At 41.0% G+C, this 20,418-nt stretch overlaps 1 protein-coding gene across 1 annotated transcript; it reads left to right on the top strand.

Annotated features, from left to right (window-relative positions):
* The first annotated feature begins 742 nt into the window (after window positions 1-742).
* Window positions 743-14,655, top strand: LOC117492144 (WW domain-binding protein 11-like). Its single transcript, XM_034142263.1, is given in 14 exon segments — window positions 743-929; window positions 1,737-1,822; window positions 2,029-2,060; window positions 2,991-3,084; window positions 4,354-4,550; window positions 5,102-5,235; window positions 8,087-8,247; window positions 8,781-9,017; window positions 10,820-10,945; window positions 11,756-12,031; window positions 12,735-12,835; window positions 12,837-12,921; window positions 13,292-13,328; window positions 13,330-14,655. Coding segments are annotated over 13 exon segments (2,184 nt in total). The 5' UTR covers window positions 743-929; window positions 1,737-1,758; the 3' UTR covers window positions 13,970-14,655.
* Window positions 14,656-20,418: the final 5,763 nt, after the last annotated feature.

Genomic DNA, 20,418 nt, shown 5'->3' with positions numbered 1-20,418 from the left:
TACTGAATAAAAGTACTCAGATCTTGTACTTTAGTAAAAGAAGAAGTACTCAGATCTTGTACTTTAGTAAAAGTAGAAGTACTCAGATCTTGTACTTGAGTAAAAGTAGAAGTACCAGAGTGTAGGAATACTCTGTTACAGTCAAAGTCCTGCATTCAAAATGTTCCTCAAGTAAAAGTATAAAAGTATGATCATCAAAATATAGTGAAAGTAGCGACAGTAAAAGTAGTCATTGTGCAGATTGGTCCATTTCAGAATAATATATATGATATGTTTTATAATGATTGATCATGAAAGTGTTCTCAAAGCTGGTAAAGGTGCAGCTAGTTTGAATGACTTTGTATAATGCAGGGTAGCTTGTGAATTTACTCCAGGTGGAACTAAAGTCTTATTTAACACTTGATTATATTTCACATCATTCATCCAGATCTGTGAAGTAACTAATGGTATTAAATACATGTAGTGGAGGAAAAGTACACAGTAGCATACAATTGAAATACTCAAGTAAAGTACAAGTACCTCAAACGTGTACTTGAGTAAAGTTACTTTACACCTCTGCTAATATCCACCGTTGCTATCGGGAAATCTTCTCAGGAAACCTCCTTTTAATTCATTTTATTATTTAATTAATGTTACAATACATATTTTTTTTAAAATAGGAATGTATACTTTCTATATTCCCTGTAAGAAATATTGTAATATTAAAAAGCGATAAAAACTCGCTACCATAGCGACGAGTTTTGATGACGTGAAATGACCCACTTCCGGTCTCTCTCTCGCTCAGTAAACATGGCGGATGGCTAACGGCTGCATATAGAAGACTTTGGATACCTCTTTCAGAATCAACACGTGTCTTTATTTACTTCTGATACGCTGAGCAGCGCGTGCGGGGCTTTGTGCTCTTAAGGGATTTTTTTCTTTATTAAAAGGTAAAGTATTTATTTCTGCTATCGATGCCAACGCGGCCCAAAGCTAACAGTTAGCATGTAGCTCCTAATGCTGCAGAACCCGCAAAGAGTTAGATATTATATAATTATTCTGACTTCATAATGTCTGGAAGCTGGTTTTAAACACCTGCTGTATTTTACTATATTGTATGTAAGATAATGATATAAATGAGAGGGACTTAGCTTGTGTGTTCGCCATACGTTTACTGTCAACTTGCTAGCTAACAGATGCTAACCATTACTTTCAGATTCAAGATTCAAAAGCTTTATTGTCATATGCACAGCTACAGTGAAGTGATGGGAAGGAGCATCTTAAGTCCCAGGCTCCTCCAACAATGCAACATAAATACATATAAGACATACAAATATATAACTCAGTAGACATGCAATAGTGCAGATTATCTTGCAAGACCAATGTGCAAGTAATGCAAATGAAGTAAACTATAATACATGTCAGAAAATGTAAATACAATAAGCTAAATGTTGCAGAGAAGGTTGCAGGTGACCAAGTTAATGCAGGAGTCTATATACATGCAAATATAATTAGATAAAACAAGAACATAATGTAAAATTAAACACTGTACTGTCAAATAAATACTGCTTATTGTAGTATAAATACACGTGTGAGATGCAACCTGTTTTCAGACTTCCCTCATGAATCTTTGGCCTTCAAACCACAAAACAGATACAATAGAATGGAAATAGTGCAAGAAGAGTCTATGTAGAATGTGCATAGCGTTTCTGTTTTTTTCTTCTCCGTTCACCATCGTTGGGGCTTTCTCTCTGCAGGTGAAGGAGACGCAGCGACACAATGGGGCGACGCTCGACCTCCTCCACCAAGAGTGGGAAGTTCATGAATCCCACCGACCAGGCCAGTAAGTACCGACCCACAAGCAAGAACTGAAGACAAATTCAATTTCAAAGGTTTTATTGTCATATGCTCAAAGCTACAGAGTAGAAATGGCACTGAAACTCTTCTGACCTGAGCTCCTCCAACAATGCAACATATATAATAAAATAAAAAGTCAATATCTATTGTTGTCAAAATGATAACTGCTTGTTTTCTACCCCCTCTTTACAGGAAAGGAGGCCAGGAAACGGGAGTTAAAAAAGGTAAACATCAGACACCCTTACCTACTCGTTCATCTTAAACACAACACTAACGTTCCTCGATGATTACATTGATTATAACCTTAATATCCGAATTGTCTCGGCATCCTAGTTTTTTTCACTGCTTATGGGTTAGTAATAATCAGAATTCCTCTATTCGTCCCACAAAGGGGAAATGTACGTTGTTACAGCAAAGTATAGAGAGAGAGAGATGAAGAATACAGAACACTGTTATTCAAAAAGACATGCACATAGTACTTAAAATAAAAAATATATTATAATGTACAGAAGTCCACATTCAAGTAGAGAGTAAGAAGCAGCAGTATTTATACAATAAAATCAGTGTAGAATGAAGTGTGGTGTGTATATAACATTATTGCACATAGTTTCAAAACAATTCCTGTTACAGTAACAGATGGACAGACTAGGAGGAGCAGCCGGTAGTAATAATACATTAGCAGAACATATTGCATATACGTGGACTGTACTTATACATCTCTTTATCAGGTCTCTTTGACCCCTCAAAAAGCTTTACAAACTACGAGTCATTCACCCATTCATGCAGAGCAGCACCACTTGCTCTAGGGAAGCTCACACACTCACACACACACACACTCACTCACTCACGCACTCACACAGACACACACACACACACTCACTGACACTCACTCGCTCACACACACACTCACACATGCCATGGTCTTTGTTATTTTACAATGCGCGTTAATTGTCCATATGTGTGTGTTGATGTGCTGCCTGTGTGTTTTAGTTGTGCTCATTTGATTGATTTTGACTCCGCTATATGAGCTCTTGTATGTTTGTTAAGTCTGGAACATTTCCACGACGGACTCAAGTGCTCATGTTAACTAATGTGCATTGTCCTTTCTTAAATAAAATAACTAAAGAAAATACATTTTCAATTACTCCTTCTAGAACAAGAAGCAGAGGATGATGGTGAGAGCGGCGGTGCTGAAGATGAAAGACCCCCGACAAATCATCAAAGACATGGAGAAGCTGGATGAGATGGGTGAGGGGGAGAGACTTTTATATTGCTGAGGAAGTGCTGTTATAACTTGCTGTATACATGTTTACTATTGTTAGAAAGATATCACTGGCTTGAGCTTCAATCTCAGGATCCATGTATCTCTGATCCTCTCCAGAATGGAAGTAGTCATCACATACAGAGCATCAACTAGTTCCTGAACAGTGTCCTTCACATGCTGATATCCAAGAGAGGGAGTTACACAGTCACAAGATGGAGGAATAGAAAGCAGTATTCAATGTTTACTTCAGATTAGCTCCACGTCAGAAATGAGCATGCTTGTCATATGTCTATCTCCATAGAGGCTGAATCATCATGTTAATCACATAGCTATCATATGCCTCAAACAGTCCTGATGCTCTTCTAGGTAATCATACATCCTGTCATGAACACAGCTACAGTTGGGATACCTTTGTTATCATGTTACTCTGATACTGGAAGAGTACATTCACTAACAACTATCAAAAGTGATTTCACTGTCAAATTAGAAGCAAAAGGGACGCCTTTCCTGTCAGTCAAGTTGAATCCACCTTTTCCATCTGCAACATGAACACAGTAAAGCATGCTTATAAAAGTACTTTCACTTGTGAATGCCTAAGATGAGGGCATCACCGTGGATGGGATGTTAAATGAAATGAAGTCAAGTAAAAATACCATGACATTTGATGTTCAAGGCAAACCTGACCCCAGCCCTACTGAAAGTGCTTTATAAATAAATAGCTTTTTAAATACATTCTAGGATTTAATGCTGTACATTTGAATTAAATACTTTATTTAGATAGCATTTAGATAGGTGTTGGGTGGCGGCATTGGGATATATATATTTTTGAATCCTCTGGAGCAGAGAGAGGAGCTGTGAATTATTGTTATTGATTAATGCATCAGTGTTTCTTTGGGTCAAAAACACTAAACTCACAACTTAAATTGAAAGTGTTTGGTTTATTTAATAAAAGAGCACATGTGAAAAGTGACAGTAGATATAGATTAGTTGCAATTTGGTGCTATATATATATATATATAATAAAAAAAAAATTATTAGAATTCTTTTTTTTTTTTAAACACCTTGAATTTCTGGACGAGACAATGGTAGAGGAAACACTGATTTATATGCCCACCCCCCTATTTTCTGTTTTTGTTTGTCTCTGTCAAAGCGTCTTTGAGTTTTTAGAAAAGCGCTATATAAGTGTCATGTTTTATTATTATTATTATTATTATTATTATTAAAAAGGCCGTTTCTCGTTACACCTCCAACAGAGTTCAACCCGGTCCAGCAGCCGTTGCTGAATGAGAAAGTTCTGCGGGACAAGAGGAAGAAACTCCGCGAGACATTTGAACGCATCGTCCGTCTGTACGAGAGAGAAAACCCCGAAACGTACAAGGAGCTGCGGAAAGTGGAGCTGGATTACGAGACAAAACGAGGGCAGCTGGCGCTCTACTTCGACTCCGTCAAGGTGTGTTTCTGGATCTGTTTTCTGTTCGCCTCATTACAAGTCAAGGGTTTGAAGTGAATGGTTGGACTGCGATCAGAAATACTTAAATTACTGGTGACAGTTAATCAGTGAAATAAGCTGATATACATTTTGATCAATGTTGACCCATTGGATTTGATTGAAGTTATTTATAGGTTAGAAGGAGTATAGTCTGTTTGCAGCTCATGCAGCCTATTGGGAACCCAGACATGTTGAATACCCCAAAGTTTTATGATAGAAATGAATAGTACGGTCCCCAGCACATAGAAACTGCAGGATGCTAACCTGCATGTGTTGGGACATTTGTCAAGTCGACTTTAATGTCAATGTTTCAGTTTGTGTGTACAGACAGAGAGATCGAAATGACGCTTCCAACAATCCCGAATACAAATATACAATATACAGATATGTATACAGATATGTATAAAATCTGTATATCCTATATACACAATTAACAGAACATTAGAATAAGTTAAGAAAGTAAAAATGTCACTTTTAACCAAAATGCACGAATGCTTTGTGGTGTTTCCCAGAATGCAGAGTCAGTGGAGGTGGACAGCATCCCTCTGCCAGACATGCCTCACGCTCCCTCCAACATCCACATCCAGGACATCCCCCTCCCCGGAGCCCAGCCGCCCTCCATCCTCAAGAAGAACGCCCCTTTCGGGTAGGCCTTCAACATTTATTATTACACGGCTTAGTTGAATACTCAATTCTGATTGGTCAATTCAGAACACGTGACACGTTGTTAATACAGTAGCACAGACCGCTGTCAAGGACTATAATGACCGTTGCTAAGGAGCATCAAGAAAGAGAAAGTAAAAGAGGGTAAAAGACGGAGCGCTGGACGTCAGATAAATCACCAGAATAAGGCAGAGAGGAAGTAAACACTAACGGACCGTCTCCACAGCAGCGTTAAAAAAATCTTGGAGGTGGGCGTATCTGAGGCTTGGGGATTTTTTTGCGATCAACCAATCACATGAATCTCCCGCCCGCGACATACGAAGCCAAAAAGCCCGAAGTAAACTGGATATAAACTCCCCAAAACAGGCGAAAACATACCACTGTCTCTGCCACCTCCCTCCATGCCTGGCTCCTCCGGTTTATATCCCGGTAGGTCTGGTCATAAAGCACCGGGTGATTGATTCCCTACCGCTAATTTCTCCTCCATTTTTTGGAATATGAGGAAATGACCTGCGGTCTGGCTCTCCCAGCATACACGCCGTTTGATTGGCTAGAGCTTGAACTGTCAGATTTGCGTACACGGGATTTGATTGGCTGACGCTTCCTCCTCAGCTTCAAAAGTTGAACATTGTTCAACTTTGAATCTTGAAAATCCTGAGAATCTCCGCTCGCCTGCCCACAATGCATTTCGGCGAAAGCGAAAAAAAGTGACGTCACCCCATTCAAAGTGAATGGGCAGAAGCGTTTCAAGATTTTTTAACGCTGCCGTGGAGACGGCCCGTAACAGGAACACGGTATGAGCTCTGTAGAGTTTAAGGACTTGTGATGCCCCTTTCACACCAACGCGTTTTCAGCGCCGGCTCGGAGCTAGACCCTGAAAAGTACCGTTTTTTCCTGTTCACACCGCAGCCGCGCTGCCTCTTAGCTCCGGAAGCCAGTTAGTTTCCAGCTCCAAAAAATTGTCGGCCTAGAAGCAAGAGCTTCGGAGCTAGAGGCGGCGGCGCTTACGTCTCTCTTACGTCGAGGCGTGCAGGAAACTAAACCCACCTCCCCTGAACATGGGTCGACTGAAGAGTCTCGTCATGCCTGCCTACAAGCAGTAGTGCTGAGCAAAGTGACTAGAACGCAACCACACACTTATAAAAAAAACACACTTTATAAAGTCAGGCAACACTAACCAGGCTTCGTGTGATTCTGTTTATTTGTACCTTACTTTGACCATCCGTTCGCTGTTATTGATCATTGTGGAGAGCAGGCAGACGTTTTGTTTGTTATTATAGCAGCTATCGGATGGAATCAATACATGGGCTGCACAGGTTGTCATGTCCGACTATCACAAGTAGAATGATAATGAAAAATACGCCGGTAAAATGTGCCTGGAGAAAACGGCTTAGCAAATAGTCAGTTTAGCTTCGGTTGCTATGCTAACATCACCCATGTTATACCAGAGAAACTTTCATAACAGCGTTGTGATGCCAAACAGCATCAATTCAGACTGACACACATTCACTTAAGGGGAACTGGGGATATGTATCAGCTGCTTGTGTGACAGTCAGACAGTTAATACTTTAGAGCCGTGTGAGCTAACCCGGAGCTAACGGGAGAATACACTCCCGTGGAAGAGCAGCCAGCACTGCAGCGGTCGGTAAATGCCGCTGAAACACATTAATAAACAATGAACCACGGCACTCTGGAGAAAAGTATAAGGTTGGAGAAGTCGTTATTTAATTTAATCTGGCTTCGTATGATTAAAAGCAACACGATCATCGACCCGACGCAGTCCCCGGCCCGTTGTTGTTGTTGTTGTTGTTGTTGTGAGTGCCGTTGGGGAGAAAATCAGCGATGTAAACTGTGACGTCATGACGCAGCAGCGGCAGCTGGGCGGTGTGAACAGAGCGGGAGCAGAAAAGGGAAACCGGAGCTGAACCAGAAAAGCTCTCGCTCGGAGCTAGAAAGGGAAAAGCGCTGGTATGAAAGCCGCATTAGTGGATCAGAAACTGTGAACAGAGTTGGACAGTGCTGCCGTAAAGTTGTTGTTGTCGCAGTTCCAGCCGTTGGTGCGCCGTGGAACGGAGTTTTTTCTTAGCGGAAGAAATACGATCATTTTTAAGTCAATACAATTATTTCAATTAATACTGAACTCATGATTCTGGGGGTAATTAGATTTCAAGAGTCGTGCACTGAGTTCATCGTGGGTTTTTCGGTGAGAACTTAATTTTTTTATCAGAGTACCACTCAAGGGCTAAAATGTTTTTAATGTTTTTAATAAAGATGGCTTACCTTTAGAAAAAGAAAAAAAAGAAAATAACAAATAATAGTAAATAAACAAATAATAATGATGGAAAGAGAATACAAGTGACATACAAAGGTGTTAACAATTCTTACTGTATTAGTAGATGCATTACAGGGGCCCATCGCTTGATAAATGTATTTTTCTGTAGGCGTAATAAATATGTTATTTGCTCCATGTGGTGGATATCCCACTCTCTGAATCCAGCAGTGATAGGAGGGAGGTTCTGGTTTCAACCATTTAATGGTGATGCACTTAAGGGCCGCTGTCAATACAATTCTTGTGAGTCTTAATATTACAGTAGTATACATTTAAAGTTCAAATACATTTGCATTAAGGGTGAGTTATGCAAGTGATTTTCATTTAAGGAGCAGTTGGGTAGAAAATTATTACAAAGGGTTTATTACAAGAAAACATTTAGGCAAATCGTCACAGATGAGTGAGGGGGTTCTTATAGAATGGAGACCAGCTCAAGGGAACCACTAGACCCTCAGGTAATGTTCATCGTGGTTTTAAGGGAATTCTGTTTCTTACCACCTCTCAGAAAAGGAGCTCTGTCAGCTGGACCCATTTTGTCGACGGTACCAGGTGTTCCTCGGTTACCTCCGGGGAAGAAGCCCCCCGGCCCCCCCCCAGGACCCCCGCCCCCCCAGGTGCTGGCCCTGTACGGCATCCCCTCTCGAAGAGCTTACGGCACAGACACAGGTAACACAAAAACACTTTTTATCTATTTATTTATACATTTTCAAAAAGTGGCAAAAAAACATGATGTTTTTTTGTATTTATTATTATTTCATTTGTTTACATTTTAAAAAGTAGCAAAAGAAACACAAAAGTTACACAAAAACCCTTATTATTTTTATTATTATTTTAATTTTATTTGTATCTATTCATTATTTTTTATTTATAATAATTATTTATTAATATATATTTTTATTATTTATAATTGCATTATTTTATATTTATTATGTATTTATTTTAATTTTATATTATGGCTTACGACACAGACACAGGTAACGCAAAAACCCTTGTTTATACATTGAAATAAAACAGTTTATTGATTATTCTTTATTGTTGTTATTCTTTTATTGTTATTATTTATTTTATTTATTTTATTTATTTTATTTATTTTATTTATTTTATTTATTTTATTTATTTTATTTATTTTATTTATTTTATTTAAATAATATTTGTTCATGTTAGTGGTTTCTGATTTCTGTTTCCTCTCATTGAAACAGAGCCTTCTATTCCGGGTTTGGAGAAGGACTCGGCGATGGAGCTGGGCAGAGATCGAGACAGCGACAGCGGCAGCGACAGAGACCGAGACGACGTGGACGAAGAGGACAGCGACTCTGAGGAAGACAGCGAGGAAGAGCGAGAGGAGGAGAGGGACGGAGAGATGAGGATGAGCGTGGACCGACCGGAAGAGGAGAGGGAGCGAGACGAGGACAGAGACAGGACCGAGAGGCATGCTGGTGAGGGGGCTGTTAGAAAGATATCACTGGTCCCCGGCTTGAGCTTCAACATCAGGATGCATGTATTTATATCCTCTCAAGAATGGAAGTTACTCATCACATACAGAGCATCAACTAGTTCCTGAACAGTGTCCTTCACATGCTACTACTACAATTACTTATACTACTAATACTACCACAACTACTACTACTACTTACACAACTACTACTACTACTACTACTACTACTACTACTACTACTACTACAACTACTAATACAACTACTACTTATACTACTACTAATACTTATACTACTACTAATACTTATACTACTACCACTAATACAACTACTACTAATACAACTACTACTTATACTTAAGCAATAGCTCACGAGGGTCGACAACCCCCTTAGCTGTGATATAATGAGCATATACCACGGCCTGAAGTGAGCTATTGCTTTTATAAAACGGTTACCAAGTGTGGCAATATGAAAGAAAAATACACACTCTAATTTAAATAATTTTTATTAGTAAATAATGATGTTCAAACTAAAATAGTCCCTCCGTTGCCTTCTGCACGAAACATAGTGCGAGGTGGTTGCTATGCAACAACACTAACAGCTAGCGAACATATTAGACAGAGAGCGTTGATCCATTATTTGGCTATTTATTTACATTAATGTGTATGTTGCCGTTTATTGTGCACCCACTGAAAAACTGTCCAGCATCAGTAGTATGGCTTACGTGGTTACTTGTATAGGCTGAGGTTGTTCTAGGCTGTTGCTTGGCGTGGCGAGAATATTGCTCCACTTTCTCCGGTCCCCGAGATTGGGCTTCCAGTAGCTCTGGAGAGAGCTTTCGCACCTGTGGCCACTAACGGTCATCATTTCTCTGCTTTGTTTCAAGACCCGCATCAGAAAGCTTTTGAATGGTGGTACTTTTCCAGTTGGTCTACCTGCTCTTCACGTAGCTCTGCATGTCGTCCTTTAGGTGCTTTCTGGAGATAGGCACTGCTCAATCCACTCCTCCATAGTGAGGCCACCCCGGAGGTCGAAGTTAACCTTAAATGTTTCCATCTTAAGCTTTGTTAGTTAGTTTCGTAACGGACGTAATGCAACAGCTGTAACGGTTTTGTAGCTTTTCTCAGACGCGGATACTGACTCGTGAAAAGTAACTACAATTCTACCCGTGATATACGCTCATTATATCACGGCTAAGAACCAATCAGATTGCTTGATTTGACTTGTCCGTTTTATAATACTACTTATACTACTACTACTACTAGTACAACTATTACTACTACTACTACTATTACTCCAACTTATACTAACACCACTACTACTCATACAACTATTAATACATCTACTACTGCCCCGTACTATTAAAATAGAAATAGATGGTCTGTCCTTCTTTTTCCTTTGTATTTTCACTTAGTTGTCTGCATAGTGAACTTGGAAATGTCCCCAGCTCATAGAAACTGCCCGATGCTTATCTGCATATGTTAGGGCAATTCGCACAATTAGCATAAGTGACGTTAATTAAAATGAATGGCTTTATCCTTTTATATATCATATTGTATTGACATGTATATAGACTTCTTGCATTATTTTTTATTTGTATTTTATTAGTTGCATTGTTGAAGGAGCTCGGGTCAGCATATGAGCATATGACAATAAAACCTTTGAATTTATATTTATAGCCATTTCTGCAATTTTCAGGATAAAAAATGGCAGTTTTAACGAGAAAGTGGTCGTGTTCGTACTCTCGGTTTCTTGCACTAATATACTGTCTGCTTCTAATGAATCTTGACGTCTCGTTACTTCAGGTCGCAGTGTACGTTTCGCTGATTTGCCTCCAGAGGCTCCCCGCGACGGAAAGAAGAAGAAGAAGAGGTTGGTGAAGAAGACGAAGGCCATCACCCCTCTGCAGGCCATGATGTTGAGGATGGCAGGTACTGTATTTCACCATTTTCCCCTCGGTACATACTAACCGAGCACACTTTCAAGGTCTCCTATCATGAATAATGCACTTTTTGACGTCTTGTATACATAATTATGTGTCCCCGGTGTGTCAGGGAACTCACGCAGCGCCAGAAAAAATACCCCTCTCTCTTTTCCTCCGTACCCAAATCTCTAAAAACGGGGCTACAACGGAGCTGATCCAGATTTGCGTCCGATATGACGTAATATCTAAAATGTGGGCTGGCTTTACACCCACGGCCCTATCAGAAACGTTGCTATCAGAAAAAATGAGACGTGTTTTGGAAGTAATATGGTCTTTGTTTACATTAGCATCGCTAACACTCAGAGCTAACATGTACTGGAGAGCATGTGAGTGAAGAAGCAGGAAATAAAAAGGAACTCACCTTGTGGTAAACCTGAGAGAGAAAAAGAGTTTAAGCTCCATACTGTTTCAGAGAGAATCCTTGATGTGGTTTGGAACATGATATGGCGTTTCATCACGGCAGCATTTAGCTGAGTTTCTGCTGTGAGAATTCTGCGCAGGCATAAGCTCCGCCCCCTCTTTTCTTTTTATAGCTACTGACCCAGAATCATCACTTTAGTAACAGGAAGTGAAATAGAGGGATATGAGGCATGGCTAGAATGATCTGTTTGGTATTTTGAGCAAAACACTTCATAGACATGTTTTTTATATATTTGTATATATCTGAGACCTATGCTATTGCCTAAAAATAGCATGATAGGTGACCTTTAAAGAAACAATTTTCTGATGACATGCGATACATTTTTGCTGTCTCCAGGTCAGTCAATTCCTGAGGACGAGGAAGAGGAGGAGGTAGAGGAAGAATACACGGATGAATCTGACAGTTCGGACATCGAGGACCGAGGACCCCCTGGGGAGAGCCAGCCTCACCTGATGGCTAATCCTCGACTCCCCCCTCCAGCTGTGGGACAGCAGGGACCTCCACACCTGCAGGGGCCTCCGATGAGCGGGCCCCCACCCATGGGTCCTCCCCCAAACCCTCCCATGAGGCCCCCTGGTCCCCCGTCTGGCCCCCCACCAGGACCACCACCAGGTGAGTTTCAACTCTGGGGCAGGGATAATGTATTTCTGTGTGTTCGACCCTGAAGGCATCATCTCCTTGGTTCCCTCCACAAAAGGCCAACGGGATTTCTCCATGTTATTTTGGATTATAGCAGAAAATAATCTCAATGTTTATGATATTTACACGTTTAGCTCAGCAGGAAAGTCTCCACATATTAACACCACTGAAGTAAAAAGCTAATGTTGGGCTATAAAGGAACTACAGCACGGTCACATGACTTCACGTCACCACCGCTAAGCTAAAGGTGGCTAATGTTGGGCTATAAAGGAACTACAGCACGGTCACATGACTTTGTGATGACGTTTAGTCGTCTCATTTAGACACTTTACTGAGGTATTTTATGAACAAAAAGTAAAATCTTGAAGAATGGACAGGAGGTGATAAAATGCTGACTTGTTTTAGGACTTTTTAATTCGTTAAATAATTACAGTGGTGTTATATATGTTAAGGAACTTGGACACACAGGGTCCCACGACAATACATTTATACTGAATTAAATCCCGGTAATCCCTGATTAAATGTCCGTTGGAGGGTCTACTCTTGAACATGCTGTCTTTACTGACTGCAGTGTGTTATCAAATGTCTGTCTCCTTGTTTTTTTTAAATATTTGATAGGTATGTGCTGTTTATACAATACGAGTCATTGACACCTGATATGTTCCGTGCTCTCCAGGTGCTCCTCCCTTCCTGAGGCCTCCCGGTATCCCTGGAGGAATGAGGGGTCCGATGCCTCGCCTCCTGCCTCCTGGTCCTCCTCCCGGCCGGCCCCCAGGCCCCCCCCCCTGGTCCTCCTCCTGGCCTCCCACCTGGCCCCCCACCCAGGGGACCCCCTCCCAGACTACCACCCCCTGCACCACCAGGTAGGCACATGTGTGTGTGCAGTGGATAAATGTAACCGGTGTCTGCGTTGTGTTTCTTTTGTTGAAGGATGAGACCCGAGTCAGCAACATGTATTATTAATGTCCGATAATTGAGGCACTGATGTCCGATATGCAGAGGTGGGAAGTAGTGGAGTACAAATACTTTGTTACTGTACTTAATGACATGTTTCTGGTATCAGTACTTTACTCCACTACTTATTTTTCTGACGACTTCTTACTTTCTACTTCTTACATTTTCCAAACAGGCTGGTTACTTTAGTTTCAGAGGAACATATTCACGTACCTGACAACAGATATATAACTGTAACTCTTCTTCACATAATAAATGCTTTTATTTATTTTTCCACAGGTATCCCACCTCCTCCCCCGAGAGCAGGAGGACCCCCCCCGGCCCCTCGCCCCCCCCCTCTCCCTGTTCCCTCCCCCTCTCAACTCCAACGTGCTCAGCGCTCCTCCCAACATCGTGCAGCGGCAAAAAGGCTCCGGATCCAACCAGGAAGGTCCTCAAAACAACATGCCGCCGCCCCCTCCGATGCCCATGTCCATGCGCCAAGGGGGGGTCATGCAGATGCCCCCCCCCCCACCAGGGACATCCAACCCCTCCAGCAACAACCCCCCAGGTGGAAACCCCCACCACGCCGCCGCCACCATCGAGAAGCGAGCAAACATCACGTCTGTTTCTGCTTCTTCTGGAGGAGGTCTGTTGGCGTCGGGGGTCGGTGTCGGAGCCACGATCTCAGCCAAACCTCAGATCATCAACATGAAGGCGGAGGTCACTCGCTTCGTCCCCACGGCTCTGAGGGTGAGGAGGGACAAGGTGGGGGGAGGGATGACGATGGCCGGCGCTCACGAGAAGTCGGGGGTCGGGAGGCGGAAAGATGAAGGCTTGGGGCTGAAACAGCAGGCGACCGCGGCCTCCATGGGATACGTGAACCCAAACCAGATGGGGGCGGTGGCGCAGTCCAACATGAAGAGTAAGGACCAGATGTACGAGGCGTTCATGAGGGAGATGGAGGGGCTGCTCTGAGACTCAGGGGGGAGGGGGGGGGGGGGTCATAGGGAGGGGTTTTCTGTGTGGATATAGAGTTGTGCAGGAATGAGTTAGCATTGTAGCGCTTCCTGCTCTGTAAGTCAATGGTTTTCCGAAAGTGTTTTGGTTGTAAGCCAGAAATAAAGTCTGTGGTTAACTCCTAATGTTAGCGTTTTACTTCAGAAATCAAAATGTGTAAGTATCATAACGTTTTTTCCAAAATCCAATGAAAAACTCCCATTGGCTTTTTGTGGAGGGAACCGGGAAGATGCTGCCTTCAGGGTCGGACTACAAAAATCAGACATCCCTGCACCGCTCTTTAGAGGTAGCTGTCGTCTAGGTGTTCAGCTAGATCAGCTTCTCTTCTGTAAGCACTGCTCTCATTTCATTTAGAATTGTTGTTTTAAGGAGAATTTAATGTACGTAAGAAATCAGATGTTAGCGATGGTTTGCTTTTAGGAGGCGGCTCATAAACTGAACTCTATTAACGACCATGCTTTGTGTTCTCCGGTATCTTCCCCGGCCAACTCTTTGTGATTTAAAATGACCAGAAAACACTTTTTGTACCATTGTTATTTTATCTCCTAAACATCAGAATAAAGGTGTGGAATATTTCTCTTTCTCTGACGAAAAACACGTGTGAAACTGTCTGATCTGCAGCTGAATAAATACTTTTTACCTCATGTTTCAGTGTGCTCTGATAAGAAAGTCTACAATACTTACACACATTATATTTCCTGATGCTTTATATGTGGGCAGGTCTTACTATTGACTGATATTTTAGATTCCTGAGGATTTTTCATGTCCACGATTTCTGACCCATAAGGGAAACTCCTGCGACACATTTAGGGTCCTGCTGCTTTGTAATATTGGGAAATATTGTTGATTTGATCCCTGTAGTGCACTTTGAAACTGAACAGAAAACCAACCAAAGAATGTACTTCCTGATTGGAGCAGACAGACGCTCCTTTCTTTATATTCTTTAAATCAGGGGTGTCAAACTCAAATACACAGTGGGCCAAAATAAAAAAATAGGTACTAGTCGAGGGTCGGACTGGTTCAATGTTTATTGCAGAACTTATTGAAATGAACTTATTGCACATATTAAACCTTGAACTAACAAAGCTTAAATGATTGCCTATAAAAACAACATGAAACATTAAATAATCAGTTTCTTATCATTTCTTATGGCTCTATCTGCAGATTTTCCGGAGTCATTTCTTATGCTTACATTTCTCCACAGGCCAACAACAGCTTCAACAAAACTATTTCCCTCAAAGAAAAAACCAAACATGCCCTGTTGTCGTGAGAGAAAAAGTGCAGAAGGAAACATCCATTGAAACTCAGTGTGCTGCTCTGTGATGCTAGCTCAAGCCAGAGACTTGGCATCTCATCTTGGGTGTCGTTGTGTCCCTGAGACACTTCACCCCAAATTGCTCCTGTGGGGCTTGTCCACAGTATTGAGTATGTAAGTCGCTTTGGATAAAAGCGCCTAACAAGTAACAAGTAATGTAATGTAGATAAAAAATACAATTTATTTTGAAAAAAATTATTGCCTCAAAAAATCAAAGGCTCAACACGCCATGAAATGGGAAATAATGAGCTCTAACTAAATGTGGGATTAAAGGAACAATAAATATGCCATGTTGTGTTTTTGGTGGTTGTCAACCTATTTGTGTTTGTGAAATGTTGAAGTGATCCTACTGACTGCATCTTTATTTCTTCTGTTGTCAGAGATGGGAATGTCATCTATATGTTATTGTTATGTCCATGTTTTTGTCTTTAGCCTGTACAAAACAAAGAAATGTGGCGGCCCACTTGCAATGCCTTCCCACAGGTTGGGAACCGCTGGTCTATATTGTTCAATTGTAATACAAGTCCTTTCTCGAATATCTAGAATCAATTCAGTCAAAATAATTGCAATTGGTTTTTTTCCCCCATATTGTGCAGCCCTGGTGTAAATGCATGAAAGTGTATATTCTGTATAAATTCATGGATTCAAAAACAAAAAAGAAATGATATAATATTGCCAGAAAAAGTATATTTATTCTGAATGACAGTGGCCCTTTCTCATTTAACTAATTTCCCCTCCTCGACTCCTCGAATCCTCTGTCCTCCGGTAGTGACCCGGAAATGGATTTCAGCGCGCCATGTTGAAGGACATCTCATTTCTCTAAATGCACATCGAGGACCGAGGGTTGAGCGTCGAGGAGGCTCTCTGGAGGAGCTATAACCGAGGATACCATGGATGTATAATAAGAACTGGATACAGCGTGGGAGGCGGGGCCTCATTCATTCCTATGAGAGTTGCTCATTCGCGCATGATGACAAAATGGCCCAACTTTTGAGAGAGCGAAACGTCACAGATTACCCGGCATGCCTGAGAAGTACCCGTATGTGCGCCCATAGCACATGCGCAACTTTAAACATGCCCCCCAAAATGCTCGTTCACATCAAGCACGTCAATTTGCGTACACGTAACAGCACCGCGCGTTCATGACAGCATGGTAATGGATTGTTATGATGGATTTGATATTAACGACGAGGCGGCAGTTAGCAGCTAGCGGCTAGCTAGTAATTATGCTAATTTACACATTCGTTACTCAGTTACTAATTTACTCAGTCGTTATGTACTTTTATATTACGCTGATGTAACAGGATCTAGTGATATCCAAGCAACAGAGCTTAATTTAGCATGAAACTTGTGTGGGTTGTAGCCTACATGAAACCACTTGGTAATATATAAAAATATATGTATGTTGAGTTATGATCAATTGTGATTTAAATCTTTATCTAAAAAGTAAAGCTGATGATGGATTACTGTGGTGGAGTTAAAATAACAATAGCCTATTTCTCTTTGAAATGTGATGGAGTAAAAGGATAGTAACTGTGATTATTCATGTTAAGTACCCAACAAGTAACTAAAACGTATAATACTTAAAGGAAAGGTGTAAAATGTTTCCATAAATACCAATATCACACAGTACAACACCCCTTGTTGTTAAATACCAACCATGTGTATATATATATATATGCCGCTAAAACTGTGTAATATACCTGGCTGCTAAATCCTCCAAACTGTTACAGGATGTGTATTTTGTAAAATGTGTAACTGTTTTTATTATAATTTCTTGTTTTTAATCTTTAATACTTTTTGTATGCATACTTTAAGTAACATTAGGCTGTCTTTGGCTCTTTTCTGCTGTAATAATGTAAATGTATTCTGATTCTGAACTAATTTATATGTTTTTGTCACAGTTTGTTTCCCTATATTGCGACACTTGTTTTGTTTAAGATTATTTCTTGTCTTTTTTTTTACAGACATCCCCAACCATAGTGGAATGCTGTTGTAAAGGATTGCATTGATCCGTGCATCAATACCTTCACCCAGCTTTGAGGCCTCCAATGAATGAAATCATCTTGTGGCTGGGAAAAATGTGAAAAAATAAATCTCACAAAGAGTGACTTTCTGGTGTAATCATTATAATATCAAAGACAAGCGCATTCAGTAACAATATATAAAATCATTCAGCAGCAGAGGTTGGGGTGGAAACAGCATTTCTAACTAAGATGATTACAATATTACAAGTTAAACATCAAGATGAACATACTATTATTAATTTAAAAAGTACATGGGAAACTTAAATATCCTGCAATATACCATTAGCAGAATAGGAACAAATGTGCCAAAACATTTCTAACATTAACATAAACTGAGGGCTTTCTTCCTGAGCCGCTGGGAGTAAAGCTCCTCCATGGATGGCAGCTCCGTCCTGGTGATGTTCTGTGCAGTTTTCACCACCCTCTGTAAAGCCTTACGATTAAGGGCGGTGCAGCTGCCGTACGAGGCCGTGATGCAGCCGTGTCCGTGATGGACACAGAGGAACCTGAAGCTGCTGACTCTCTCCACCGTAGTCCCATTGATGGCGATGGGGGCGTGTCCCTCTCCCTGCTGCTTCCTGTAATCCACAATCAGCTCCTTGGTTTTGCTGACGTTGAGATGGAGGTTGTTATCCTGGCACCAAGATGTCAGGTTTTCGACCTCCTCTCTGTACGCCGTCTCGTTGCCGTCTGTGATCTGGCCGATGACGGTCATGTCATCAGCACGTAGGCCCGTACCAGTGTCTTGAAGTGGCTGCGCTTCCTCCTGGGCCACATCCAAAATTGAGAAGAAAGAGAACAGACACCACAGCTGGGTGAGGCTGGTGAGGCTGGGGAAGATGAGTAAAACAACTCAAGAGTAAGAGTGGGTAACTCAAGAGTAAGACTGGGTATGTATACATTCACTCCGCAGCTGCTTATAATCAGCTCATCACAGGCGTTCTTTTTAACCTATTACATTCACCTCATTCTCCAGCAGCCAATCACCGAGCTGCAGCCAAACTTTAAAATGGTTCTCCTCTCTCCTGCAGTCAGCTGTGATTTCAGGTGTTCATGCTGCCGCCCGCCTCCTCCCCATCCACCTCCTCCCCATCCACCTCTTCTCCACCCACCTCCGTTCATCATATCCAGAGCCAGGAGAGCTAATCCAAAGACCTCATCACACCTCCTCTTCATCCCATCTCCTCATCAAATCCAGATCTTCATCATCATCACCAGTGTCTAGACCCCGGGGAGGTTCCCTATATGCTCACGGCTGCATTTCCCCCTTTAGATATAAGATTTCAGGATCGGGGTCTAATCGCCAAAGACTTAACATTTATCATATGACATGTGTCAATAAATGTTCTTTAAACAAAATGAAGTCTCTCCTGATTTAACTGTCTGGACCCCATCCTCAACTTTTTTTCAAACCACAACATGCCTTCAGAGGGCTTTCCTGTTGATCATAATTGGTGGATCTTTTAATCTAATAATTGCAATCAATATTATATATATTACCTTTTAATCTATATAAATTGTATTTACATTTGTTGTCACTATTTTTTCCACCTAGTTCTACAATGCCAGCCATAAGAGGTATACATTTCTTATTTTTGTGAATTTCTATATAAAATGCTGATTTTCTACCTGAAAATGCTTATGTATTTTTAATTACATTTTCGTAGAGCTTTGACTTTTTCAGCTGAATAAATATTATAACTAGATGGTTTTGTTCAGCATTGCCAGCTTCACTTTTGAGCTTTATGTTGTGCCCAGCATTCTCCTGTGCTCTGAAATCAAAATGTGGATAAGCATAACACAACACTAAAATAAACACTACAATACAACTTGTTATTTGACACACACAAGGTTGTTCATTTGTGTGTATAAATATAAAACACAGGCTATATACATATATATATATATATATATATATACATATACAAGTATAATTAATACAACTGTTAATTTGATTAGAGCTTTGACACATATATCTTTATTTATATATGTATAAGTATGACGACTTCCTCGGGCGATATCATGGTATAGCTAATTAATCTGGGTCAAAACGTGTTGTGCCCACATGCAAAGGTTGTAAACTCTGGTTTATCCCTGCGTGGTATTATAGTAATAGCAAACAGCAACGTTCAACTCCTTTAATGGTATATTGCAAGTGCAATAAGAAGCTACAGGGACGTTAATCTACGTCGGTAATATTAACTTTATTTAATACAAGATTTACATAATACAGCCCATGTAGTATAATATTTTACAAATGATGAATTACAGCAAACATGTGCAATATATCCATTATTACAGCTCCGTGGGCTGGCAGTAAGGCGATATGGGTCCGTTCTTATATCCATGGGTAAAGATAAACGCACACACATGAACGTGCCGGGCGGCGCGGTCCCGTGGGTTAGATGCGCGTTCATAATACAGACGGAAATAACTCTCAGAATAACGTTATTAGCACATTTTTACAACTTGAGGAACGAATGTTTTTAATAAGGGCTATACAAGTGTTCATACTGGGTAGTTTATTTAGTTTAAAAAAAATTATCCAACGAGTTACAGACCACTCTTTCCCCATTTAAGTCAATGGGAAAAAGTGTTTCCGGGCCTGGCAACCAAAAGGAAGTGTAGTACCGCCGTTTGGCCAGCACGAATATTTTCATCAGAGTCCGGCGCACTTCCTGGGGGCTCCACGGATGTATTTCCGGCAACAGTGATGTTTCAAAGAGTGGCCGGCCGGACTGATCTCAGCCAATGACAGCTCTGCATGCATCCCCTGGATATTATTTTATTAACTGCTTTCATCGCGACGCAATGTTTACAGTGAGAACAGCTGTGAGGTCCGTGCAGAAAGCAGAGCAGTGTGTATCATATATATCACTCAGTATAACAGGCCTACTCTCTTTATTTGCTTTAGTTTAGTAGATATCTACAAACAAAGAGTCGATATTTTTCTAAAACCATTTAGTGCTTCACAAAATAAAATACACAACGGACCGCGGTGAAGTTAGTTTTAGGTTGGATATTCGACGGACATTCGCGGACCAGCCAGCAGCGTCAGTTACTTT

This window comes from Trematomus bernacchii, unplaced genomic scaffold (genome assembly GCF_902827165.1).
Source record: "Trematomus bernacchii unplaced genomic scaffold, fTreBer1.1, whole genome shotgun sequence".
NCBI lineage: Eukaryota > Metazoa > Chordata > Actinopteri > Perciformes > Nototheniidae > Trematomus > Trematomus bernacchii.
The sequence above is the reverse complement of the archived record's forward strand: the minus strand, read 5'-3'. Positions and strand labels throughout refer to the sequence as shown.